Here is a 27708-nt window from a genome sequence, read left to right as displayed (position 1 = left end):
GTGGAAATATTCCCAAGAACCTCTAAGAGAGAAAAATTAAATTTGAAAAATCTTGCATTTTGGAGTAAACAGCCATACCATTTTGCACATAATGTCAATACATTTACATCCATGGGATGATCATTCTGCAGTATGAGCATATTAAAAAGCATTTTGGATATTACCACAGTGTGCTGGTAACTTGACAGCACCAGCATTGATATCACATAATAGAATTTGCCTTTTCATATTAGTAAGCACCAAATGAGCACTTTGTGGAGTTGACCCATTTTATACCTCGTTGGCACAGGTAATAGATGCACACAAATCTTCTAAAATGTGTTGATGCTGCCCCACTTTCCATTCTCACTTACAATAGTTACTACAGCAGCTGTTAGCTTTGGGATTGGTCTTGATGTTTAAGAAAACATGGCTGCTTTGACTAAAGCAATGGGAAGGACAAGGTGAATGTTCCATCATTTCTGTGTGTTATATGAAATTTTGCTTCACATTCATTTTCTTATGAGTCAGGATGCAATTTGAAGTCAGTATGGGAAGAGGTATGATCTTTTCCTGGTATTTAGTTCCTCAGTGATGAGAACACTTGACTAAATTCAATTTTTATGTTCAGGTCTATAAATAGCTACTTGAGGAAGAAAAGCTGTAGCTGAATAGCTCCAGAGGGGAAAAAAGAAAAAACACTCAGCTTTACAGAATCACAGAATCACTAGGTTGGAAAAGACCATAAAGACCACCAAGTCCAACTCATGCCATAACACCTCAACTAAACCATGGCACCAAGTGCCACATCCAGTCTTTTTTAACCACACCCAGAGATGGTGATTCCACCACCTCCCTACACAGACCATTCCAGTCCTTTATCACCCTTTCTATAAAAAACTTTTCCTAATATCCAACCTGTATTTCCTTTAACACAGTTTGAGACTGTGTCCTCTCGTTCTGTCAGTTGCTGACTGGAGAAAGAGGCCAACCCCCACCTGACTACAACCATCTTTCAGGGGGTTACAGAGAGTGATAAGGTCACTTCTGAGTCTCCTTTTCTCCAGGCTAAACAACACCAGTTCCCTCAGCCGTTCCTCACAGGGTTTGTGTTCCAAGCCCTTCACCAGCCTTGTTGCCCTCCTCTGGACATGCTCAAGTGTCTCAACGTCCTTCCTAAACTGAGGGGCTCAGAACTGGACACAGCACTCAAGGTGTGGCCTCGCCATTGCCAAATACAGGGGAAGAATGACCTCCCTGCTCCTGCTGGCCATAACATTCCTGATACAGGCCAGGACATCACTGGCCTTCTTGGCCACCTGGGCACACTGCTGGCTCATGTTCAGCTGCTGTCACCAGCACCCCCAGGTCCCTTTCCTCCTGGGCACTGTCCAGCCACACCATCCCCAGCCTGTAATGTTGCAGGAGGTTATTGTGGCCAAAGTGCAGGATTCAGCACTTGGACTTATTTCATCTTACTGGACTCTGCCCATCCATCCAACCATTCCAGATCTCTCTGCAGAGCCCTCTTACCTTCCAACAGATTGACACACACTCCCAGCTTAGTGTCATCTGCAAATTTATTGAAATTTACTGAAAGATTCAATACCCTCATCCATGTCATCAGTAAAAATATTGAACAGAACTGGCCCCAGCACAGACCCCTGAGGGACACCACTGGTGCCTGGCTGCCAGCTGGATGCAGCACCACTCACCACCACTCTCTGGGCTCAGCCATCCAGCCAGTTCCTAACTCAGCAAAGAGTGCTCCTGTCCAAGCCATGGGCTGCAGCTTATCCAGGAGTATGCTGTGGGAGACAGTGTCAAAGGCCTTGCTGAAGTCCAGGTACACAACATCCAGAGCCCTTCCTGCATCCACCAGGTGGGTCAGCTGGTCATAAAAGGAGACCAGGTTGGTCAAATGTGATCTACCCCTTCTAAACCCATGCTGGCTGGGCCTGAGACCCTGGCCATCCTGTACATGCTGCATGATGCCACTCAGTATAAACTGCTCCATTACCTTACTGGGTATTGAGGTCAGACTGACTGGCCTATAATTGCCAGGATTTTCCTTCCCACCCTTTTTGTGAATGGGTGTCACACTGGCCAGCTTCGAGTCATCTGGAACCTCACCAGTGAGCCAGGACAGTTGGTAAATGATGGAGAGTTGCTTTGCAAGCTCATCTGCCTGCTCCCTCATCACCCTGGGATGGATCCCATCTGGGCCCATAGATTTATGAATATCCAAGCATCTCAGCAGTTCTTTGACTGCCTCCTCCTGGATAACAGGGGAACCATTCTGCTCCCTGACACCATCTACTATCTTTATTTTCACTTATGTGAAACTTAAGATGTATGGCTTCAATAAAAGTATCTATTTCCACTACTTCTAGTTCAGTATAGATTATAAGTACCTGAAGCCTTTCTCCATTTTTTGAGTCAAAACAAACATTATGTTGACATTTGGGCAAAGTTTATTTTACAGAGGTGTTTCATCACAAGGCAAAGCGAGAGCAGATCTCTTGCAACTTGTGAACCTGACTTGAATTTTCTCTCTGAAAAATTCTAGTAATTTCAAAATTTGAAATTACAAAACTTCTCTACTTTAAAGGAAAGGAGGGGTACCAGACACCTTATAGCACTTGCATCATGGTTAAAAACTAAACTAATAAAATAGCTAGCACCGCAATACACATAAAGTTCTATGAAAGTTGACCCACTCAAAAAATCAGCCTCAATTCAAAACCTTTTTTTTTTATTTTCCTAACTTTCTTTTGAAAAATCATTCTATCCCTACCCCACTTTATGGTGAGAAAACAGTTTCTTTTAAATTATTTGAGGAACTCTTTGTGTGAGTTAAACACAATATGTATCTTCAGAAAGAGGGTGCTGAGTAAAGACTAGACATGGAGAGCAGGGGCAGGATTGAAGTAGGAGAGACTGTCTTAGAGGCACTGTGTGAAGCAGCTACCTTTATCACTTCATCACCCCATTGTTCCTGGATAGGTCATACTGCTTTCCAAACACCATTCCCCTATTCAACTGAGTATGGGGAAAATGAGGCATGGATTAGCCTTGAAGAAATGATTTTTTAAAATAGGTTTTTAACACTGTGTGTCTGTGTCTGTGTTTGTTAGCACTAACACCACTTTTTCAAGTTTTTCCTTTTGTGTGATACTCCTGTAGAGTACAAAACCTGTGCTACTGACTGACAGCACTGTTGGAATGAGCTGGAGAAAATCTAAGAATTTGGTCATTTTTCTTTTCTACGGAGATAACTTAGGAGGGCTTGTTTTCCCTGCAGAAGGCTGTACTGCATGTTCTGTGCTTTGCAGTAAGGTTTTGTAACCTTCTCAGACCCATTTGCCAGCAGGCTGACTGAGCATGCCAAGTAATCTGAGTCTTGGGAATGGCAAACTCCTTGAATTCTGGGTACACTCAGTGAGAAGCCAGCATGAATAATGCATTGCTGTTAAGTGGGGAAAGCACTCAGTGCTTTGTGCTCTGCTTGTGTGGTATGATAAACCTGCAGTGGGCATTATCTTAAATGCACATATGCACATTTACTTGCAGCATGAATGGGAAAGGATTGCAGGTGGGCAGGGGTGTTAATAGCTTAGAGAATTCAAACGAGTTTAATTAACAAGAATAGAACAGGATATTTAGAAAACCCTTCTTCCTAATTCCTCCTCCCTTTTCCATACCTAGACACACCAAGCCTGTTGAATATAGAGTAACAGAGGGCTTACTGAATTTACAGAGGAAAAAACAGAGGCCAAAAGACAGGGATTCGCTGTGTCCTCTCGGAGCCACGGCTCCGTTCACCCAAGCTAGCTCTGACACTACGATCAGTTGGGGAACACTCCTCTGGATCCTGGGAACTAGACAAGTGGCAAAGGAAAACCTTTATCATGGGAGAGACCTCACCGAAGACAAGAGAGAGGAGTTGGACTCAGTTGGAGGGAAAAGTCCAAGGTGTTTATTCAGCCCCATGCGAGAACACCTGAACCTTAGGGAGTCTCTCCAGCTGAGCCGCCTGGGGCGGTCAGCTCTGGGATTAAATAGAGGGGAGGGACTAAGGGAGGAGACAAACCAACATCCAGTGAGGGACAAGGTGGGAGGGGAACAGGGTTGGAGGGACCAATGAGAACATAAAGGGAGGAACCTCCTTGACTCCTGCCCTGTCACTCAGTATCCTTACCTGAACTCTCTAGAAGCTGAGACGAACAATCGAATGACAGGCAGGGCCCATAGGAGGGGACTGGGAGGAAAATTATGGGAGGATTGACCGGGAAGAGGGGCAGGGACAAACCTCGGAACATAACATTTCTTAGGAGAACAGGGGAGTACAGAACAAACAATTACAACGAAAATAAATAACATAAAATACAATATGAAAATAAATAATACAGAGCACAATGCAACACAGGGATTTCCCCAGCAGAGAACTTACTTTCCCTTGGCATTTCTATCAGTGACTACACAAAATAGCTCAAGGCTGTCAGGCTGGATGCTGCAGCTGGAGAGTTACAATTGGTCAGACCCTTTAGAGCCTTGGGATCTGACATCTCACCTGCATTCAGCACAGACATTTGCAAACTAACTTTCCCTGGGCTCCAAATTGCTGGGTCAATGCAAACACTGCCCATGGAGAGGTTACGATTAATTAGGTGTATTCCAGTTTTTCCAAACAGTCCTGATGCTAAATTTGCACACATACGCAACACGTGACATCCCTTGCCCCATCACGCTATTCCATATTGAAAGTACACAAATGGGACCAAAACAGGTACAGCTGATTTATTTACAGTTTTGAACTGCCCGTGTTTAAAAATGAGCATTAGCTTCCTTATCCAAGATAAAAATACCTGGTGGAAGAAGGCTGAATATTCCAGGAAAAAATATATTAATTTTAAATGAAAATATGTAAAATTTTCACATCACTTCCCCATATATTCAGCTGCCTGGACATGGGTTGTCCTCCCTCAAACTGACTGTGCAGAGGTACCAGCGTTTGCTGGTCTTAGGGTTCTTATGTTGGCTCTGCCAAGAAAACCCAAAAAACCCAAAACAACAACTACAGGAAAAACAAACAAACAAAAAAACAAAACACCAAACAAATCCCCCAATCGTATTTTCAGTCCTTGAGCTTCTGTCAGAACTGAGCTTTAAGTTCAAAGGAAGTAAATTCTTGTCCTTTAGCTCTCTTTCTAGAAACATTCATCCAATGACTGAAGTATGGGCACACTTCATAATTTGTAATCCATGATTTTTGCAGTGATCAGTAGTTAGGACTTGGAGTACAGCTCACTGTGCTAAATATAGCTTTCTTAGGTGTTTTTCATTGTAGCATTCTAGTAAGGATTTGAATTTGGTTTAGAGTGTCTTCTACAACGAGCTCTGATTCTTCCCTTCATTTCACTGTGTATCTTTGCATGAGTGCACCTGTGGTCAAATCTGCCCTTGCACCAGCTCAATCATTGTTTGTTTTCACCTTCCAAATGTAAGAATCTGCACAACAGTCACCTCTTAGCCTATACACCCAGAGATCGGGTTTCATGAAGGTCATAGTGTTGCAAGAAACTACAGTTGAACAAAATGAACCAAGTAGCCTATTTTTTAATAACATCATTTGCAAGGTAAGAATCCATACAGAGCACAGTAATGTGATGTAACTTACTGGGGTTTAGCTGCCAAAGATCTTTGTCATAATTTCTACTGTTCTAATGTCTAGATCGCCAAAATCTAATGTTGGTTAAATCTGAATTTTAAACTAACTGAAAATAAATAGAGAAATAAAGGTTTAGAGACATGCCAAGCACTCTTTGGGCTTAATAAGATTTATGGCAGCATGTACCATCAGCATTGTTTTCTGTTGAGACAAAATAAATGCTCCTCTGCAGAAGGCTGGTTATTCATAACCAAGTTCAGCATATGTAATTTGGTCTGCCTCAAAAAATGTCAAAAGACATTGCATCTTTCCTAGTTGTAAATATTAAATGTCCTGGTTTGACAACCTGTGCTTCATAATATAGTGAAAAAAACCATTGTGCTTACCATGTGCTGCAGGATCGAGAAACAGATAAGCAGGTTCCGAGGATGGTTACCCAGAAAGCCAATGAAACTGGATAAGGAGACACTGCCAGATCTGGAGGAGAATGACTGCTACACTGCTCCATTCAGCCAACAAAGGATCCATCAGTGAGTATTCTATCATATCTCAGCTGCAAGGTGAAAACTTTTCCTTCTGGATTCACCTTGGAAAACACTGATTTCTTTGTTCATGTCTTAAGGACTAGTGCCCTCATATTAGTAGTTTTTCACAAAAAGGGAGAGATAGTGAGTCTACATTTCTATTCATTAAAGGTCCAGCTCAAGTCTAAGGAAATCAAGGGGAAAGTTCCTTTTCATTCTCTGGAATTTCAATTGTATCCTTAAAGGGATGGCTATTTTCTCTCAGGGTGGAGCTACTTTTCAAGTTTTTCTGATGTTCAGCTTTATCTTAACACACCCCATCTCTACCAAGATCTGTGCCTATGTTCCCTTGAGTCTCCTCACCCCAAAATAATGGCTAAATCAGGGAGCTGCTGCAACTGAAGACATGGCACAGGACTGCATGGACACTTACCTGTTTTGAACCAGGATGGTCATTCTGGTGTTTAAATACAACTACAGTATAATACTATAATATTTTAAATGGCTTTTTATAAGTGGGGAATCATGGGTTTGTAAATCCTGCTCTCAGACAAATCTTTGTGCTACCAAACTTGGATATGCCCTGCAACGGGTTTTCTTAATTCCCTCTGATTCTGGAAGTTTTAATTGCCTGACAAATAGAAGGAAGCAGGACATCCCTGAAAAAATACAAAAGGCTCCTTCAATCTCAGCTGAATATTTCTGAGTGAACCAATTTAAATTAAGAAGTGATCTGGGGGGAAGTCTGATCTGGGGGAAGGGCAGAGGAAGATGGAGGAGAGATTATGCACTTTCATGACTTTCTATTCTACTTTGATAGTTTTAAGCCTGTGGTCTCAGACTGGAAACAGAGAGAGCCACTACAACATTCTTCATCCCAATGTGACCCTGTTTTAGGCATATGATATGAAAACCCCTGGCTAACCATTAATAAAAATGTCCTTTTACATAAATAAGACAGGCAGCTTCAGCCTTAGAAGTCAAGCAAAATGAAAAGTTACTAATAATATAGTGCTAAGTGCTGATCATATAGCCATTTTCAAACAAATAAAGGAAAGAAATGTGTATTATTCTCAGGGGAATACTGAAGACTCACATTGTTGTTGCTGCTGCTACTACAGCTGGTGATTTACTTTATGTTAAATCAGCTAAAAACCTGCTATTACCTCAGCCAGCAACAGGCTGATTGGCTCAGTGATTTACCTGGAAGTGCTGAAGGTTGGGCATTTTCCATGTGCTAAAGGATACACTACTCACATAGAGATCACTGCATCCAACAACATCTGTGCTCTTAGTTTGTATTGCTTCCAGCCAAAAGTAATTTTAGATATGGTGAAATGTTTCTGTGTCTGTGGATCCCACAGTGCAAAGATATACACAAATCTGTTCATGCATCCATCCTCCCTTCATACCTTTGTCACCAGACCACAGGTGTTCAGATTTCAGCTTGTTTATCTTGCCACTAAAGCAGAAAATAGCTTTTTCCTGCCTTTTGCTGTCCCAAAATACATAAAGTAAAATAAAGCAAGAAAAGTAAACCCACTTTTTTTCAAGTGTGTAGTCAAAGATTCAAGAGCTAAATTTACCCTTTAAGGGTTTGTACAACCTGCAAAATTACTAAAGAGAATGTATAAACAGGAATCCATTGGTAATTTTTTCTTGGTTTAATTTGCACTAACTTGAGACCTTTCTTTAGACAACAGTTAGCTTTGCTGTGCTTAGCTATCTGCTGAGAGATAGTTTGAAATTTGCAATGCACAGTGTAGTTAAGAAGATTACAAATATAGTTTCAAAGCAATTAACCTTCACTGACTCTTCCTGTCTCTTACAGCATGAATGTAAGAGCAGTATTTCCAGAATGACATTTTTGAAAGGGACTTTAATTAAGGATCAACTCTGGTACCTTTCCTTCCAAAAGTACTCTCATTATCTTCATCGAGATTTTCCTTTTGAGTAAGGACAGCTCACACAAATAAGACTTACAGGACTAAGTTAATGATTATAGCTATTGTGGAACAAATCACTGGCTTTATCTACGTACACATTAACTTCACAGGTAATAAAAATCATAATGTATTAATCCTCACTTTTTGTCTTACAAATGAGGTGACAAAATTATCAAAACCTTCAGTGAAGAGTCTCATAAATAATGTTGAAACCCTTACTGAGCCTGAAAACAAGCTGTATTGCTCTTATGAATATTCAAATCCTTGTGCATGTTGAAAATCTAACAAGGGCAGCAGAAACAGAACAGCTGAGGAAATTCTTCCACCTGAAAGCAACAAGGGTTAAAAAACTCACTGAAAAGCTTCTGCTTTATACAGTTTATAGCTCAGTAATATCTGATAAATGTTTATGTGTACCTAGTTTGAAATTGTCTTCAGCTCTGGCCCCTGTGAAATGAAATTTGAAGTGTGAGATTCTTCACAGACTGGAAAAACCTTTCTCCTCTGAATTCTTCATTGGATACTGTAGAACATGGAATAGCTTTGATGATTATTCTGTGAATATGGATTTACCACCCACATTCAGAAATAAGACAAACTGAAGCACAAAAATTTGGGGGGGGAAAGTGTCCATGAAGCATGGGAAGAAGGGGTAATGGTTGAAAGGGGTAAGTCCTACACTGAGCTGCCTGATTCTCACCTGACAAGAGCAACTCCTGTGACTTTTGAGATAAATTAAACCTCCCTAACATTGTCCTAATTTATGTCAATGTCTAACTGGGATGTTGTAACACAGATAACCTAAGATATTATCAACCTTTCTAGGCGTTCCACTCATGTCTGCTTCTTTTTGTTCCCTGTGCCAGAGATCCCTGCCCCATTGATTATGGTGACACTGCTCTTTCTGGGTCTACTCTACAAACAATTTCACAGAAAAAAACCCAGAGTATTTGAGTTAAGCAATTTTTAAAAACCCTATGACTTTAATGGCCAAAAAAAAAGTGAGGATTATTTTTTAAATATTATCACATGCAATTCTATCCCAAAACAACAATATTGTTAGAGATGGTCCAGAACATACAGAGGACTTATTCTGGCACTCCTTTTTCACCTTTGCTGAACTCTAGCATCTCTTCTTCATCCATGTCTTCATGAATAGCTTTGGAAAACACTCAAGGGCATGTTTTCGGCCCACTCTGAACATGGAGAGTTCTTCCCCTCCTCTCCCCCTCCTGCCCTCAGATGCCTTTTACTGGCACAAGACTGGGAAGGGCGGAAGCTCTGCAGCTCATATTCTCACAGGTGTTTTAGGACTGCTTCAGCTATTCTGGAATAGGCAGAGTTCTTCATGGTAGTTATTATACTGAGGTGTTTACATCTGCTTCACAGACACATCTGGTTATTTATTTTTGCCAGGTGAGATCAAAAGCTATAGAAACACAATTGCTAAGTTTGCAAATGAATGCAAATGACTAAAGTGTTTCTTTAAACAAGTGAATATTCTTTGTTTTTTAGAGATTTGGTAATCCTTGATTTTTGCCTTTTTGCATTCATGACTTATGAAAATAGAAATGCTTAAATACAAATAAAATTATGAAACAAATTCTTCAGAAAATATGTTGAAATGGCTACCTCCAGTTGCAGTATGAGATAGTTGTGATAACAGATGGGCAAAATAACCTTGTATTACAAGAAAAATAGGTTAAGGTGTTATCTGGTTCCATGTTGCAAGTTTCCCAGATAAGGTGATTCAATTCACAGTTGAATCCTACAAGAACTTGCAGCTGAGTCAGAATGAGAATTACTGTGCTGCTTTGGTATCTGTGAAGTTATCTTCACAGTTCTTTAACATTTAGTGCTGTCTGGGAGGTGAGGTCTTGGACAGTCAGTCAGAAAAAGGAAATGAAATAAAGAGCAAAAATCTCTAATTGTTAATTTCTGTTTTACTCCTGCCTTTTAATTTGTTTCTGCTGCTATGAAAACAGACTAATACAGAGTTCCCGATTCAGCTGAAAACAACACTGTTCTATCTGCTTCAGAATTTCGATTTTTTTAAAATATAATTTCTATCAGCATTAAGATTTACATGATGACAATTTTTCATTTTACTCAAAACGCTTTTAATACTTATTATTTTGCATGCTGATTACTTTCAACTGAATTTGGTACAGGTGTGGAGGTAAAAACATTTTTATATCCATGTATTTTTCTGCATCTGAAAGATAAGCTCAGTCTTACATACCTGTAATGGTTTTAATTTAATAAAACCAGGCAGAAACACTAATTAATGTAGGGGTTTTAGTGTTAATATTTTTGTGGGAGGGAGAGATTAGGAGAAAAATAAACAAAGCAGGCTTAAGCTTAAAAATGAACAAAAATAGTTTTATTAACATATATTAAAAGACTGCAAAAAGAAAAAAAAAGTTGAGAAACAAGAAAAAACTTAAACTAAAACAGAATGATACTTTAAAACATGCTCCTTTTCTCTTACAAACTATTAACTTTCTTATTGAACAACCTAGAAAGACACAACTTAGGATTTTCAGTCAGTTTCACTATTTAGACATAACTACTCATTACCTAGGAGAAGAGTCCTTCTAAGAACTTTTTATTAAGACGTTTGCTACAAGACAAAATAGTCCTGTGCTCCCAATGTCACACATCTGCTGCCGCCCGGAGTTTTCGCAGACTGTGATGTTCTATCAGCAAAGCTTCTCAGTGTATCTGGGGTATTATTTAAGAATACTTCTTCTGATCTAAAATTATCTTTGTCTCAAAAGGCTGAGACCTCCTTTTCAACCCAGGAGCGGGGGTTTCAAAGTTCCCAAATAAATCTCTATTACACCAGTCCTTAATTTTGATTAGAACAGCATTCTACCCAAATAATACTAAGATGCTGCAAAGAATGGTTCATTTCTTCATAATTTACCTTAGAAGAGTCCGGTTAAAAATGTCCACTTCTTCAATCCTATTCCAATATTATTAGTTCTTTCAACTTCTCATCTAACTGACTTCATGCAGTGTCTGTTCTATGTACTTTCTGGGTTTTTTTTTTCTTCTTTCTCTCAAGGAAGAATTGTGCTTTAAAAGTTCTGTATTGCTAAGAAAGGGTTAAATTTGCCCGGGCTTGTAAAGGCCACGTGCACGCGCTGGGCTGCAGGGCTGAAGAAAAAAAAAATGCAAGGCCGTGCTGGCAGAAGAAACCGGCAAATGTCCTTTTTTCTACCCCTCGGTCTTATCCAGGGCGGTCCAGCTCAGAGCTATCACTAAGCTGCAAAAAAGGCTTCACCCAGGCTGCTCCCATGCGAGCAGCAGCTCTCAGAGGCTCGGCTGAGCCTGGCCCAGCCGCCCAGAGGGCAGAGGGGCCTGACCTGGGCCTCCCCCGCGCTGCACACGGGCAGCAGCTCTCAGAAGCCTGGCCGGGCCCGGCCCAGCCAGCAATGGGGGGCCTGACCTGGGCTCCCCCCGCTCTCCATGCAGGCAGCAGCTTCTGAAAGCCCAGCCGGGCCCAGCCCGGCCGCTCAGAGGGGCAGCAGAGCCGAAGCAAGAGAGTGGGCGGTCAGCAGCAGATTAGTTTTAAATGTTCCTTCCAAAGTTGCACTGACAGTTCTCATTGGTCAACTTAGCTGCCAATATCCCAGCCAGCTTTTTGATAGGTCCTTGTCCTCCCCACTCCGCCACGGTTGGGGCAGGGAAAAACATTTTACATTTCTCTATATCTAGAAAACAAAATTGTGCTAAGCTATGATAATACATTTTGAGTAATAGCATCTTGAAATGGAATAGTGGTCCAAAACTGTTCCTATACAGAAAAGGCAGTGACCAGTGGACGCCAGTTGCATTTGCTGTTTGGTACCAGCCCACTGGTAAATCATCATGCATGTGGTGGTCAGCCAATATGCATAAATCAAACTACTTTTGGTACGTACTGTAGGGCATGAGTAGTACTTTGGGAATAGCAGGGAAATGGGAGGAAGCCAGAAGTACTGAGTACAGTAGTGAGTAGATTGTAGACACAGAAATGGCCTGTGAGTATCGGGGGTGGAGTGGCAAAGGAGATGTGAGATAGCAACTTCTAGAAAACCGGGTTTTATTACTTCTGGTGTTCTTGGAGCAACTTGTCTTACATACCTTTACTTTAGAAGTTTTTTAACTGTTGGCCTTTGAAGCAGACAATAAGGAACTTATGTACACATTGTATTGTATTGAAAATCCAGGCGATTTTGATAATAAAGAGGGAGCAGATGAAGTTCTCAAAGTCCAGAAGTCGGACTACTTGTTTTTCAAAATAACTGTGGAGGTGCAAAGCCGTATATTATTTCCCATGGGTAAAGATTAAATCTCACAAAACAAATTTTCATTTGGGTAAAATTACCTGAGGGGAAAACTGAGCAGTGAATCTCACATTGTACAAAAGAGGTGACATGAATCCACACCAAGCTCCTGATTAAGATGATCTCATTTCAGTCATATTTCTCTAGTGTGGTGTTCTACAGACTCATGTATCTATGACAGCTCTATGACCTTAACATTTTATTTATCAGTTTATTCAATTCTGCAGCTCTTCAATAACACAGATGAGGAAATCAATATTGCCTCCGATCCACAGGGTTTCTTGGGTTTTTTAAAATTTATTTGAACTCACCACAATTCTGTCTAACCTACTGAACACAGAACCTGCATTCATACTTAACTTGATAGGTAGCATCTGAGAGCTTATTTTCCACTGTATTTTAGCTTCCAGAACCAAAGGTAGGAGTATATGATACTTTCAATTTCTAACATAGTATTCAGTAACAGTTTTCAGTAAGAATGGTCTACTACCAAGTAGATGTTCCGAACTGACTCTTAATGGTAAAGCATAACAAAAAAGCCTGGAACAGATGTGAAATTCTACTGCTGCACTTACAAAGATATGCTTTTGCAAATTTTTGTGCAAGAATTTTGTAGTTTTCAGTGAATTATCTAAAAGTGATGCTTATCATAATGAATACTTAAATATCTATCTTTCTCCAGACTTCTCCACATAATTCTTTGTTAGAGAATGAATACTGTTACTGATAGCATCTCACCTGGCTAATCATCTCTTAATAAAGTATCTTTAATTCTCCTTGCACTTGCTTACATACTGTAGATTTTTAGAGTGCTACAGAAAGTAACAGAACTAGATATTTGCCTTAAACATGCTATTACAAATTTCTGAGATGCCCTTGGTTTTTATTTTCATGTAGCTTCATAATACACAACAAAGATACTTTCTTCAACAATGCTACAAGAAGTAGAATTGTACACCATATCTTACAAAGAGTGAAATATGAAGAAGGGAAAAATAAAATTGGTAAGTACTGAGCAATGTGCTTTTAAATGTGTGTTTAAAAAAAGAAAGGAGAAATATGCCTGGCCTCATTAACAGACTCCTTCCCTTCCTTTTTAATCACTTTGGTTTTGACTGTTTACATCTCACATGCTGCTGTTGTAGGAGCTTTGCCTGGAAGATGTGACCGTCCCCCTGTAATAACAGTCAGCTTTCAAAGGCACATGTTACCACATGGGATTTATCACCTCTGCAAGGGAAGAGGCTGATTTAAATGTGAAATATGAACAGATTATGAGCAGTGGAGAAGCAGACAGACTCATGCAGGGAAACCTTTATTCTTTCCTAAAAATGTGCTTGGAAGGATGGCAAGATTTGTGCTGCTCTACATCTCAGGCTACAGGGCTTCTCCCTGGCTGCCTGTCCTAAGGGAGATGGAAGACTCTGTATCTCTGTTGTTGCTCTAAGTCAAAAGGGAGTTCACCATTGATGTCCTCAGTACAAAGAACACTATATGTAACTCTGGCTTCATCTTCAATTAGTGAGTGGAGTGGAAATTCAGAGTGGCACACATGCAGGTCCAGGACAGCAGGCAGTGACAGAGAAGGGATAAAACCTGAAACTTCTGCCAAGTCATACAGCTCACATATTGCTTGAGTACCACACAGAGACAAAAGAAGAGAAAATATCCATAAAACTGTGCAGTCTATTTCATTTTCCTGCTGTTTAAACCTCACCTTTCCTGAAGAGGAAGAGAAATATCCCAGAACTTAACTTTTTCCTTTCTTTCTCAGGTGGGATGAGGGCAGCAACAGCTCTGAGCAGAGGTGATGTTGCATCTAGCCCAAACACCAGCAGTCCCTGCCTACCTCAAGATCCCAGTCTCCCTCACATGTCAACTTGTGCTATACCTATAAAAACCACAACCTTGCATTCATCACTGGGCAGAGCAAAGCCCATCTCAGATGTACAAGTTTTGCTTTTCTGACAGAGACACTGGAAGAAAGTATCTGCCAGGCAGATACTGATGCTGCCACTTAAAGTGTTATTTATGTTGACTTAATACTTCTCATTCTTGTGTTCTTGCTGCTGTCTGTCCCCTGTGAAGTAGGAAACTAATCAAGACTCTATGCTTCTTGGTCAATAGGGTTCAAATACCTTCAGGTTCTTAGTGTGGATATTTTATTTTGCTTTGCCTGGTAACTGTTCAGTCCTATTTTGGTGGCTTTCTAAGTGAAAAGCACCAACATCTCAGTGAACATTATTTCTCGAGGCTCTCATTAAAGAGGGACAAGGCCTGATTGAGTGGGTGTGCTGGCTCAAAAGCAAAACCAGCAAGAGACTCCAAGTCAGAAAAAACAATTCTATAGGAGGGGGGAAAAAAAAAACCCGGTAAAATAAAATAAAATAAAATAAATGCAGTAGTACAAAAGATCACTGACAGAGTCAGAATACAACCTGACACTGTGGTATTAGCAGTCCAGATGAAGTGGTCTTGGTGAAGCAGTGATCCCGCGGAAAGGTCTGGTAGCTCTTGTCCTCTGGGAATCCAGTGGATATGGCTCCCTGTGCTGTCCCAAATCCCAGATTATATCCAGGTGGGAATGCTTGGCTCCTCCCCCGGCGCAGAGCATCTCACAATGGGCTGATATCATTCCATGAGTCTTCCAATGGGTCCTTGATTGCCTATTAAACAATAGCTCCTGGAGGGATTTACCTATAAGTCATGTGGCAAGGTATTGATGGGCCATTAACAGAAGATAGTCTGGAGGGAGGGGGCAAGAGAAACACTGCCCAACCTAGTTTCAACAGCTCGTGTAGATGGTGGTAGAATATGTACTTTGAGCATATCTTACATTGTAACCTAGGACAGTGGGTTGTATGGTTACATTTTTGTGCCACATAGGAATGATTTTGGTTCAGATTCCTGTTTATTTTCTGTTTTTGTACTGCTGTAGCTTGTCATGTTCCTTTCTGTTCATCCGGAAACTTTCATAAAACATAAGCTGAACACATTTTAGAAAGTTGTTGTCATACAGAAATTAAGAGTTTCTGTTGCTTTAGTGGTCCACAATTCAAAGACGTCAAGACCTTCCCTGAAGTTTTTACCTCCCAAGATATGCAGCCTTTCATCTAAATAGCTTTGTTAGACCATATTTTATAAGGTCGAACATTAAACCTGGTGTGAGGTCTCCAATTTCACCAGTTACACTAAAGATGGTCTTAGAAAATGAATCTTTAAGCCTCTAGCATAATAAATTATAGATTCTGATTAATATTTGAACAAGTCTTTCTTTGTACTATATCTTTGTTATCAAAATCTATAGAAGATCCATTTTTCTACATGTATCATGTACTGTCAGTTGGCTTCAATCTTCATTTAGCCAGTTTAAGAGAATGTCATTTGCTTGTCACTTAGCAATTTTTCTGCTCCTATTGGTAAATAATTGAATACTTTTGATTCTTAGGTCTGAATCGATTGCTCAGTAACGGCTCCTATGAAGCTGCATTTCCTCTTCATGAGGTATTTTGCTTTTTGAACAGATATTTCTCACAAAATGAATTCTTAATTGTGTAATTATTTATCCTCAATCTTATTAATATCTGCCTCTGACATGCTTTTATTTAGCAATGTTTTTTTTCCTTGGGGAAATATTAGGGGTATTTTCTTGCAAAAAGAGATGAGTAAAGAGAGTTGTTCTGGATCTATTCTGTAAAAACTGTTTGAGTTGATATATCGGTATGTTTTCAGAGAGGAAAACAATCACAATCTGGGGTGGTTTTTGGGTTTTTTTTAGATTCTCCAAAGATTTTCTTTGTGTTTATAGGCTATGACATGAATATAATTTATTATAAATTTCTTAGGAAGAATAATCTCAAATCCTAGTGACATCAGCTGTTATTTTTTAAATGCCATATTTAGCTTTTGGAACACAAGTATGGAGTTTTTATAAACTGTGTTATCCATACTGCTAATAAAAGAGATTTCTAAATATTCCTTTTTACTGCTGTTATTCATTAATGTCCAAATTTGTATTTTAGGGAAGTTACAGAAGTAAGAATTCAATAAAAACCCATGGAGCAGAAAACCACAGACACCTGCTCTATGAGTGCTGGGCTTCCTGGGGAGTGTGGTATAAATACCAGCCACTGGATCTTGTAAGGTAAGACTTACCTGCTTTTGCTATGTGACATTATAGATGCTTTGGGCACAGGATGTCTCACTTCTGACAAAACCATAAAAAGCTCTGTTAATTTATATGTTTTTTAAAAACTGATACTGAAGTAATGGGAACAATTTACTTCATGGTGACACTACATCCAAAGAAGTATTTATAGTGGAGTTTGTAAAAGGACCTGAAAGCAAAAGAAGTTTCCTTCCAGAGTTTCCTGACGCTGTAATTTGTAATTAAGTGTCTACAGGCTATTTAAGAGAGAAAGAAACGAAAGAGAGAAATCTATGAAGGCTGGATATACTTGATTAGACATCTGTCCACAAGAGGAGTTCCTCCTGGGAGCATGGCTTTGGTGAAAGATAGGCTCTCTAGGATCTTCTTTTTCCAAAAAGCAACCACAGAATGAGTTCTGGATGAAGTTTCATGATGCTTACAAATGGCACAGAGCAGAGTTCACGGTTGCTGAGTGGTGTCAGCAACACTAGTGGTGGAAGTCTCCTCTGTACCACTGCTCTTAAGCTCAGACCAGCTACCACTGTCCAGATTTTTCTGCATCTTGAAAGTAGTCTGCAAAGAATAAAACACTGAGAAAGCTGAGATGTGTTTCCAAGATCTTACAGTCCTTTTAAATTATGTTTTCAAATAGCCTTGCATGGACTAATAGAAGATTACATATTTCTTATGCATATTAGAGAAAGCCAGAACGTTTACTGATTGTGTTGGCAGAGCTATTATTGGACAGTAACAAGCTTTTTCTACTTGAAGAGAGGAATATGGAGCTACAAGAGCCTATTAATAAACTCTTCAGATGTATTGGAAGCACTGAAGATACACTGGCCATCAGGAAGGGTCATCCACAATATGCAATTGGTCCAGCTTATTAATTCCCTCTTTCATAAGTCCTGTAACTAACAAAAAAATTTTCTCTTATTTATTGTCAAAATTGTTTCCAGATGAAATATTTGTAGATGGTAGCCATGGAGGTAAACACTGTTACTGATTATGGCCATATAAAACCTATCCATTTCATAAAACAGAGAGTTTAATTTCCATGGATAAAAAGTTAACCAAGAAATACAATTAGAAGTTTTGCTGAGTCATGTAATTTTCTAATGCTCTACAAAATAATTTATTAAATCTCATCATTTAAACGCAAAAGCCTTTTTCTTTTCCTTTTTTTTTTTTTTTTAAATACACTGGATAGAAATATGGATTTGTTTTTTTGTCAAATTACATAGTAGAAATTGCTGATTTATGGAGAAGCCAACAGTTATACTGAAGGGGTTTTTGCTTTCAATTTCCCAGTACACAGGGAGATAGTATTATCACAGTACAAACAATTATCTCTATAGTTTTATAATCACTTGTTCATAGCGGTCAAGGCTGCTGTTCTTCATCACTTCTTGTTTGGGCAAGTGCTCTTGAGACAGTACCTGGTGTTTGGTTTAATTTGATGATCAGGCATTTGAAAGGTTTTTTTTAAGTATGAGAATAAATGGTAACAGAATAGGCAATGTTAGAGATATGATTATTCTAGACCTTGATAGCAGCCTTCTTGCATAGCCTGGGTTGAAAGCTTAAGATTTTTTAGAAGCTTTATTTTTTCATCAGATGGAGTTTTCAAAATCTATTTAAAATAATAGGGTAATTTCTCTAGTCCTTCTGTTGATGAGAGTAAGCATTTACCCAAGGAGGAGAGGAGTAGGGGGAGCAGTGAGATTTCCTGAGCATTGGCAGCAGGGAATCACAAGCCACCAAACTCAGCCTGCCCAAAGCTGCAGCCCCAGCCCAGCCTGCCCTTTGCTGCCTGGAACACCTCCACAGCTGTGGTGAATTCACTGAAGGAGGGTGACAAAAAAAAAGAAGGGGGTGCCTTTTTCTTCTCACTTCACAGATGCTGGCTTACTCACGTTTCCTCAGCTCCTGCTGAGTTTGCAGAGGATTCAAAGATTTGGGGGGAGCTGAGGAAATGTGAGTAATCCAGCATCTGTGAACAAATCTTCCATGTTTACTGCCACTCTCAGCAGCTCACATGTCTATTGAGCTGGAGACTTTTCCTTGAAGAACTGATGACACCAGCAAGACCTGCTGTTCATTTCACTTGGAAGCATCTCAGCAGGCAGACTTTAAAAAGAAGCTTTTTTCAGGGCCAGTTCTACAGCAGGAAAATCTTTTTTATTCCCCATAACAAGGGTTATGTGGGATTATGCTTGAAGGCCATAGTGTTTTCATCTGTACAAAAGAAGTGGCTGGATGTCAATTCTTCCACAGTCACCTGGCCATAACTTATGCTGCTAGTTGACATGATTTAGAAAGGCTAAGTAAATTAGACATAGATAGTACAATTATGTCATTAATAGATATGCTATTTCTACCTTAAAGTCAAGCTACCACAATGGTGAGTGAAAATGTTCATACTTCTGTGCTGTTTTATTTTTTCTTTAGATGTTAAAATGAGGTTTCCATCTCCTGTGCTGCCAATTTGGCAACTCCCGGATATCATTTAATCTCATCAGCTGGCTGTTACAGAGTTACCAGTCACTAAAAATAAATGAGAAAAAGTTATTTGAGAGAAATTGCATGATTCTGCTTCCACTCTGCTTTGAAACGTGTGGCAGTATGATGGCAAAGACTTGCCATAATTTACAAAGCCACTCCTATTATTCAACAGATGTGGTACCATGACTTCAGTTATGCATCTCTTCGAATTTAGTGTCCGTAGATACTTTATCAGAATAATTTATGACCCTTAGAATTGATTATAATTGGAAAAAACAGGACTCATATTTATATGCTCTGTCAGAAACAGTTCCAGTGATTCCTGGGGACTTTGGATCACCTCCTTCACACTTCTGTGCATTGCTGCTTCCCTCTTGATTGTGCACAAATTGCTCCTGCTGCTGCTTATGCATTTCATTCACAGGACAAAAATGTAGGGAGAAAATTATGTTTTTTAAATGATTGTAAATCTATCTAAATGAACCTGGAAGCAAAAACGGATGGCTGAATCACCTGCATTTTGCTCCATGTTTCCATTAAACGTCTTGACAGCAAGCTGACTACTCCCTTTCAGTACCCTGTCAAGCCTTCCTTCCCACCCCACTGCTTCTAACATAAGAGATTCATAAGTCCAAAACACCTACTAGAAAGCTCTACTTTCTGTGATGTAGAAAGGTCTGTACAGAATTTCATTCTTACTTGCAAAAGAGTTAATGAAAATAGATAGGTTCTTGGTTTGAGCCCCAGTCTGTCTGTATTCTAGATTCATGACTTCCTTTTAGGCGGGATGCTGAAAGCAAAATATTCTATAATGAAGGTCATTAAACATAGGATAATCCAATATCACACTTCATAACTCTGGAATTAGACTTTGTAGCTTAATATTTTTAAAAAACGTGCCTTATTGATAAATATTGATATTGAAATCTTGACCCAATTGAGTCATAGGTCTACCACTGGAATGGATGAGGGAATATACAGTTCATCAGTAACTGGTATTGAAGGGATAGTATACAGGCTAACTTACAACTGAGAAGCTGAAATTACATTTTTATTATTATTTTGATGCTACAGCATATATAAGGGTAGGAGAGATGGATTATTCTATTGGTGCTTGAGGGTTTTTATGTCTCTGCTTTTTAGCTTAGTTGTGGAGAAAATTTTCTGTGGGAGAACCATTAAAGACTCAAACTTTTTTTTTTTTTTTGGTCTATATTAATAATCTGAAAAATCAGATACTAATAAATTAGCAAAGTTAACAAGAACACAGAGATGTTATCAACACCAGAAAATTTCAAAGAGGCTTGAAATAAGCAGAATGATAACAGGTGAAATTTAGGTATGAATAATGCACAGTGATGCATTCTGGGGAAAAAAAAAAAAAAAAAAGTAGAATTCTTTGTGTACATTGCTGAGCCCTCGCTCAGAGAGAACTGCCATCACTGAGGCAAGCTATATGAAATTTGTTCTTTACATAGTGACAGAAGAAGAGAAGAAACAAATTTGTTCTTCAAACAAATATTTGAGGCAAATTGAAAGGAATGACAAAGGTATCTCTACATCTTTTTCATCTCCTGAGGATCATGATGGTCCAGACCAGGTGAATTATATATTGGAATAAATGTGGAACTGCTCTGGATATGGTACCTAGGGAGGCCTCTAAAGACTTTCTTACTGCCATAGTTTGTTTCCATAGCATTTAACTGAGTGGTATCTGAACAAGACTAAAAGGAGAAATATGCAAACTACGGGGCCAGAAGACATGATATATTAAGTTAATCCTGATGTAATTTACAGTAGTACAGCCTGTGCCTGTGCCTGTGGAGTACCAGCTGAGTTGCAAAGGGCAATAATGGAATATTGAGGCTGTTTTTCCATATTGAAACCAATACGTATCAAAGTAATATCAACATCCTTCATTTATTTTTAAAACCCAGCTCAGATGCCTTTTCCTTACTTTTCAGAGATGGTTTGTTTCCCATCATGGACAGTCTTCTTTACGCCCACACTGAACTTTGCTTGGGTCTTCATATAGGATGAAGGTGTTTGATATCTAGATCAAAAAGAATACTATGATTTGCACTGTTAGATTGTAGGGCTCAACAGGATAGGAGACTATTTTTGCCATTAATTCTTGTCAGCTGGAAGGTTGGAACGAGGAAGCATTCATCCTTGAATGTAGGGAATGAAGTAAAAAATAAAGCTTGATGAAGGTTAGGTGGACTTCACTACTTTGAACTACATACATGGAGAAATATAGGTCATCCGTATTTAATGGAAGTAAGCTCAAATGTGAGTTTGCGTTTTTGGAGTGCAGGCACAGACTGACATTCTAGGTGTCAGGAAAATAATAACGCCAAAGGTTTCATCTGCATTCTTAAGTCAGGTCTTAAAAAGCAGTTTGCAGTGTGGTTTTTTACAATCAGACCTGCTGCTCTTGTTAAAACTGAGCGTGTTAGCGTTAGCTTGCCATCTCTTTAGCCTGTGAATTTGAGTCTCTATTGAATGACAGAAGAATGAAAACAAAATGACAATACTTGGCTTCTTATGCAGAGCTGGTAAACTCAAATGAAAATAGTCACTGCACAGAGAGATATTTCTCACACTGGAAGCTTTTAATAACAACTTGAAAACTGCTATTTTTGTACAGTCCAGATAAAGTGTCCTCCAGTGCACCCAGCTCTAGAGACAGTCCTAGATCTTTCCATTCTCGCTGAGAAAGTTTGGCCAATGATGTTTTCTAGTAGCATAGAGGAGATAGCAGCACTGGCTCACTGTACTTTTTCTCTGGATAGATAGAAATTGCATCACTGGAGTGAAAGTGGGTTTCCAGCAGCAGCTATTTTCCAACTAAGTGGACATGCAAATTTTCTGCAGAGTCTCTGAAACACAAGCATATTTTCTTGCCTCATTCTTTAAAACCAGTCTTGCAAATAATCCCCTAAAATCTCAGCCTACTGTGCACAAATCAGACACAGGACAATACATGAGTCTGCTCCTCTGCTGATGAGCTCAGCAGGTTTTTGTGTGCTTGATGTTTTCTATAGCACATAAATAAAGGTTTGGCTGTGTTTGGGGGGAGGAAAATGGAAATTTCTGCCTACTTTGCTGCTGGTTTTTGAGCAATATATCTAATAAATTTGGATCAATTCAGACTACTTTCTTCAAACCGTTGCAAGATGACGGCCTTACTTGCACTTCACTTTCCACTGCAGTAGAATCATGAAATTAGTTTTCCAGGAACTGAGCTAAGAAAATAAATAATCAAATTAAAAGAAACTGTGTTGGAGAATGAACTCTGGTTAATTGATTTCTTAGAACTAACTGGAGCTCAAATAATTTTTGCTGTTGTACAAGCTTTAGGGATAAAAAATATTTCAATGCAATTATATGGGCAGTAAAGTCAAACGGTGAAAATCAAAGTAGACCATCAATTTCCCAAATACAAAGAGCTAGCTTTCTAAAAGTAGCTCACTGTTTCCTCCATGAGGTCTCCACTTATCTAACTGTAAACTGTGGTTATTGAATTTTTAAATTAATGTTTTAAGTTCATTACTGAGGCAGGTCCCTCAGTGTGCATTTAGAAGCTTAGTTGAAGGCTTTTTCTCCTCTTTAATCAACTCTTCAGATAAGATAGAATTTTTTTTTTCCACTAATTAGCAAGATTAAGTTAATTATTCTAATTAGCAGGTAACTTTGTTGTGTTGTGTTTTAAAACAGACGGTACTTTGGTGAGAAAATTGGGCTGTACTTTGCCTGGTTAGGCTGGTACACAGGAATGCTCTTCCCAGCTGCCTTCATTGGATTGTTTGTCTTTTTGTATGGAGTCACCACTTTGAACCACTGCCAAGTCAGGTAACATGGGAACTTTTATAAAGAAATTGCAACTGTGGGTTGTTATGAATAATTTAAGAGATCTTCCCACAAGCTGTTAATTATTTAATTTTGAACTGTTGAATGAACAGTCAAGAAAAGACTGCTTAGTTGTTGTAAGATACCCAGTATCAAACTTCCCATGTTTTATGCTCCTGAATTAGGATGAAAGGAATGCTTCTTGCTCAGTTGTGAATTGTGCTGACAACTCAGAACAAAGTAGGGAAGAAGTAAACCCCTTCTGTTGCGTTGTGTGGCAACAGTGATCATCATGTCCAGGGAGGTTACTCCCACTGGCAGGGAAACAGACGAGACAAGTCTTTGTTGTAAGCTTGAGAATCCATTTATTGCCCCCTACCCCAGGCCACGAAGGGGGTGAAAACAAAGCGAGGATGAAGATGGCAAGAAGGGGCAGGGATTTGGGTTTTATAGGATATTATAGAAGCGGGGTTTTCAAAGGAGAAGTTAACAAAGGTAAGATGACCTTAAAATGGGATCACTCACACCGTTACTCTTTAAGAGGCCAGCAATTTTTCACTCTCTGTAAGGCCTTTCCTAAAGATACACCAGAGAGGCATTCCTCAGATGAAGAAACCCCTGGACCTTCTGCTGAGTGCTGCATCTCAAAGTTTTTGAGCACTTAAGTCACAAGAACAACTTTGTCTGAAGTTATCCTCGCCCTCCTCCTACCAAAGGCCACTCTGACTCAAGGAGAAGCTGGAAATGGTAAAGAGAGACTGCTAGGTTGTCTCTGGAGAACTGCACTGTGCAGTTATGACTGTAAACTCTGTACTCTTAGACAGTCAACAAATATTAATTATACACATGCAGTTATGAACGTCTTGGCTTCGGTTACAGACCAGTTTTGTTCAATGAGTAACTGAATATTAGCAAAGCATATCAATCCAGACAGATTGTTGTGCAGATTGTTGTCATTATGAAGCTCTTAATTTTTGTCTTTATTTTTCCAGTAAAGAAGTCTGCCAAGCTACAGATATCATAATGTGTCCTATATGTGATAAATACTGCCCCTTCATGAGGTTGTCGGACAGCTGCATTTATGCCAAGGTATGTTTTAGGCTAGGCACATACAGATGCTTCCTGGTAAAAGTATGAATTTTGCCTTTTGTATTTGTCTTTAGTATTAGTATTTAGTAGTAGTATAGAGCTTGGGTCGATAAAGTCTTAAAGGGACAGATCAAGTTCACCCTACATTAACACTGTCTTTCACCAATACTCAGTTTGGGTTGTGAAACATTTGAATGCAATTTGCACTCAGAGATTCAGCAGTTTCAGAGGTCGTGTCCTTAAGCTATGTGTTATGGTGTCCTTGACATCAGCCTCTATATCCTTATCCATCCTCTGTACACGGCTCCATAAAATTAACGCTTTCGGTCTGAAATGATGCTTACATCTGGTGTTGGCAGGGGTCAGTCCCAGGCCAGGCTGTTAAACAGTCCTGTCAATTCAAAGGTGGATTTCACATGTTAAGGGAAGGATACTCAGGATTGTCAGGCCAGCTAAACTCATGATCATATTAAATTTAGTAGGTGAAAATAGAAAATAAAGGCTTATTATCACAAATTGATCACATTTTTAATATATGTCTCAGGTAACCCACCTTTTTGACAACGGAGCTACTGTCTTTTTTGCTGTTTTCATGGCAGTGTGGGGTAAGTTTTCATTCTGATATTTTAAAACCACCATATTTTTCTTAAAGAATGTAACACAACATCGGCCTTCGTGTTTTCCAGCACACTTTTTTTTCTGACACTAAGAAAAAGAATATAGGCTTGAGACTTTTCTGTTTCTGCAAAAAAGGAAGATGGAATTGGTTGAATCAAGTTTTTCTTTGATGATAATTTTAGTTAAAGCAGAACCATAAATGCAGTTATGTAGTGTCTATGTAGTTTATATATATAATTCTATGGGAATTTCTAACCATTTTTGAATCCACTTATTCAAAGGCCTTCTCTCTATCACTGCTCAGGGCTTCTCCTAGCTTAGGGCAGCTCAGTTTAGTGTCAGTATTAAAATGAAGTGACACATTTTTTTCCCCACCTTGCAGAAAGGCAGTAAAACTTAAAACCATGTAAAGCTGGTTTCAGTTAAAGCAAAACGCCAATGAAATAAATAAAAGATTTCATTGCATGGCAAATTGATCTGAGTATGGTCTAGCTGTTGCCATGGAGGCTGAATTTTGCCCATAGAAATGTTCTATTTTTGGATCAACTATTTTTCCTACTATGTCATGTAGGCAGAATTGAAGGCAAGAGGAATCGGTAATTTCTGGCAGCACAAAAATTATTTCAAACAACCCCTAAACATGCCCAGGTTCTTAGCTGCTACCAAGCCATTCTGAGAGAAGGTTAACAACTGTGGAAAATGGCTCAACAAGGTGACTCAAAACCAGCATCCAAGTCCTTGAGCTATCCAGATTTAGTAATTGTTCTCCTGTTCTTGCTCACACATCTCCAACTGCTTTGGAAAGGTGTCCAAGTAATTCTTATAATCCTTATTTTAAACTGCTGATCTCTTTACTGAACCATAAGAAATATCCGGAAAGCAACATGAGAGACAGCAGGATAACATAGATTAGCCTACCTGTCTACCTCAGTTCCTTCCTCCAAAACTCCAGTTTTGTCTTAGTTAGCCAATTAAATTAAGTCATATACCAATCAAGCCTGTTTAGGTGGGAGGGGCAGCACCAGCAGGAGCTGTGACTGTAGGGTATAGTTTGGGGAATGGGGCAATCCTCTGGCTCCACACAAACCCTACTTCCTTAAAGAAGACTTTACAGAGAGAACAGTGAGATTGTGGAGGTATTTTCCATGCAGATAGGGCTAAAGCAGCATTCAAATAAGGAAAGTCACACTTTCCAGGGATTTTCTGGTACTGTATTTACTTGTTGGCTTACTGCCTGTGTTAAATGGCTTTTCCGTCTGCAGTAGGCCTATTGGCAACTGGAGGCATTGCAATCATTGCATAGAGGAAGAGGAAGAATCAATGATAGCAATTTGATTGTGGAAATGTTTTTTTCTGTCAGCATGAAACAACTGGCAAGCACATAAAATATTGGCCTTCCAGATGATCCAGTTTGACAGACACTGACATTAAATAATTATGACAGTGCTTTCATAAAAAGAGAATGAAAGCAAAAACAACAAAACCAACCAAATAAAAAACCATAGAAACAAAAAAAAACCACCAAAACACCCAAACAAACAAACAAAAAACCCCCAGCTAGAACTGTGTTACCTCTTTAGCTGGAGTTTACATGCTGCTTTATTATTATCTAAAGTATTCTCTTCACTGTCTTTAGATCCATTAGTAATCTCCCATCTCTAGAGAGATGTCTTAGCCATTCGCGTGGGAGTTTCAAAACCAGATGTGGCCATTGGTCTTGCCAGGAAGAGGTGATCTGTATGGTTCCTTCATCCTTTTACTTCAAAGACATTTTTTAGTTGATGAATTAAGTGGCTTGCTCCCATTTTAAATATAAATAAATGCATCTCCAAGTGATGAGCAAACTGCTGTGGCCAGGCTACAGAGAGGAATTACCATGACAAATACCAGCGGGGAGTGCTTGATTTGTGGAGCAACAATTAACCTGACTAGGGCTCTGAAGCTCAGGGACCCATCTTGTATAACACTTCATTGTGGCATAAGTGAGACCCATCAAAGTAAAGCTGGACTTGTTAAGTGTACCACGGGATACTGGAATAGAACACTTCACCTCACTTACTTCATTTCTGCCTGGTGTAAGCAAAGAAGTCAAAGTAATTGATAAAATAGAGAAAAGTATGATAGTTACTAAAGTATACCTGACAACCATATGACTTAAGGTAACTTTCATTTTTAACTGATTTATCAAAGGACAAAAAGGTAGTCTCCCTTCAGTGCACTTAAGGAATTAATTATTAGTTTGTATACATTTTTTCTGTATTGAAGCTTCTGTTGAAAGGAAATACACTTTCAAACAGATTGAAGCCATAATTCTTTGTGGTTTATAGGAAAACATAAGTCCCTGTAATCATTAGAATTTTTTAAAATTTTTTATTGGTGAACAGATAATCATTGATGCTCACTTAGATGTGATCATCTCAGAAGCTGGAAAATATTTTTTTCTTGATGACATTTTCCAGATCTTCAAAGTTTTCAAAAACAGGGAAGCAATATCTTATTTTGTGTTTCTGTGCTAGGGAGAAACACCTCCACTTTGTTCTTTATGTATGTTTTGAGAAATGTTTGGCTTGATGATAAAGCAGCTCCTATATCTAGGAAAAATTCCTCTCTTTTTTACTGCCTAAATTAGATTCCTATCAAAGACAGAAAATGAGAGAATGATGTTAAATCAAAAAAATGTTGACATTTAAAGTGAAGGAAAAATTCTCATTTTAAAAATCTAGGTAAGTTTGACACTCAGTTGACTCCAGCATGTTTCAGTAAAACCAGATGAAATTGTAGATTTCCAGTTGAGGTCCTGGGGAAGCCTGTTGCAGAGCTGTTACTGCCTAGATGTTTCCTGAAACAGCAAAATTCTGTAACTGTTCAATAGGAAAGTCCAGAAATTTACCATTTCTAAAGCCATGCTGAAGACAGGGTAGCCTGGTAGTAGTTTCTCTCTCTGTGCACATCTTTAGGGGACTAAGGGATGCAAGAAAAATATTTTTTGAAATTTCTTCCTGTGTAGTATGTTTCCTTTGATAAAGGAAATAGCTTTAGA

General features: G+C 39.1%; 1 protein-coding gene across 7 annotated transcripts in view; it reads left to right on the top strand.

The window, feature by feature from the left end:
• Positions 1-27708, top strand: part of ANO4 (anoctamin 4) — a 244889-nt gene that overhangs the window by 176676 nt on the left and 40505 nt on the right. For all 7 annotated transcript variants that reach the window (XM_058420325.1, XM_058420324.1, XM_058420326.1 and 4 more), the window contains 7 exons: positions 6049-6180; positions 13352-13458; positions 15903-15958; positions 16477-16598; positions 22830-22964; positions 23954-24050; positions 24595-24655. In XM_058420325.1, the coding sequence (XP_058276308.1) occupies positions 6049-6180; positions 13352-13458; positions 15903-15958; positions 16477-16598; positions 22830-22964; positions 23954-24050; positions 24595-24655 (710 nt within the window). The remainder of the gene's footprint in view (positions 1-6048; positions 6181-13351; positions 13459-15902; positions 15959-16476; positions 16599-22829; positions 22965-23953; positions 24051-24594; positions 24656-27708) is intronic.

Source organism: Hirundo rustica, chromosome 4, assembly GCF_015227805.2.
Source record: "Hirundo rustica isolate bHirRus1 chromosome 4, bHirRus1.pri.v3, whole genome shotgun sequence".
Taxonomy (NCBI): domain Eukaryota; kingdom Metazoa; phylum Chordata; class Aves; order Passeriformes; family Hirundinidae; genus Hirundo; species Hirundo rustica.
This window is presented reverse-complemented; position numbering and strand designations above follow the sequence as displayed.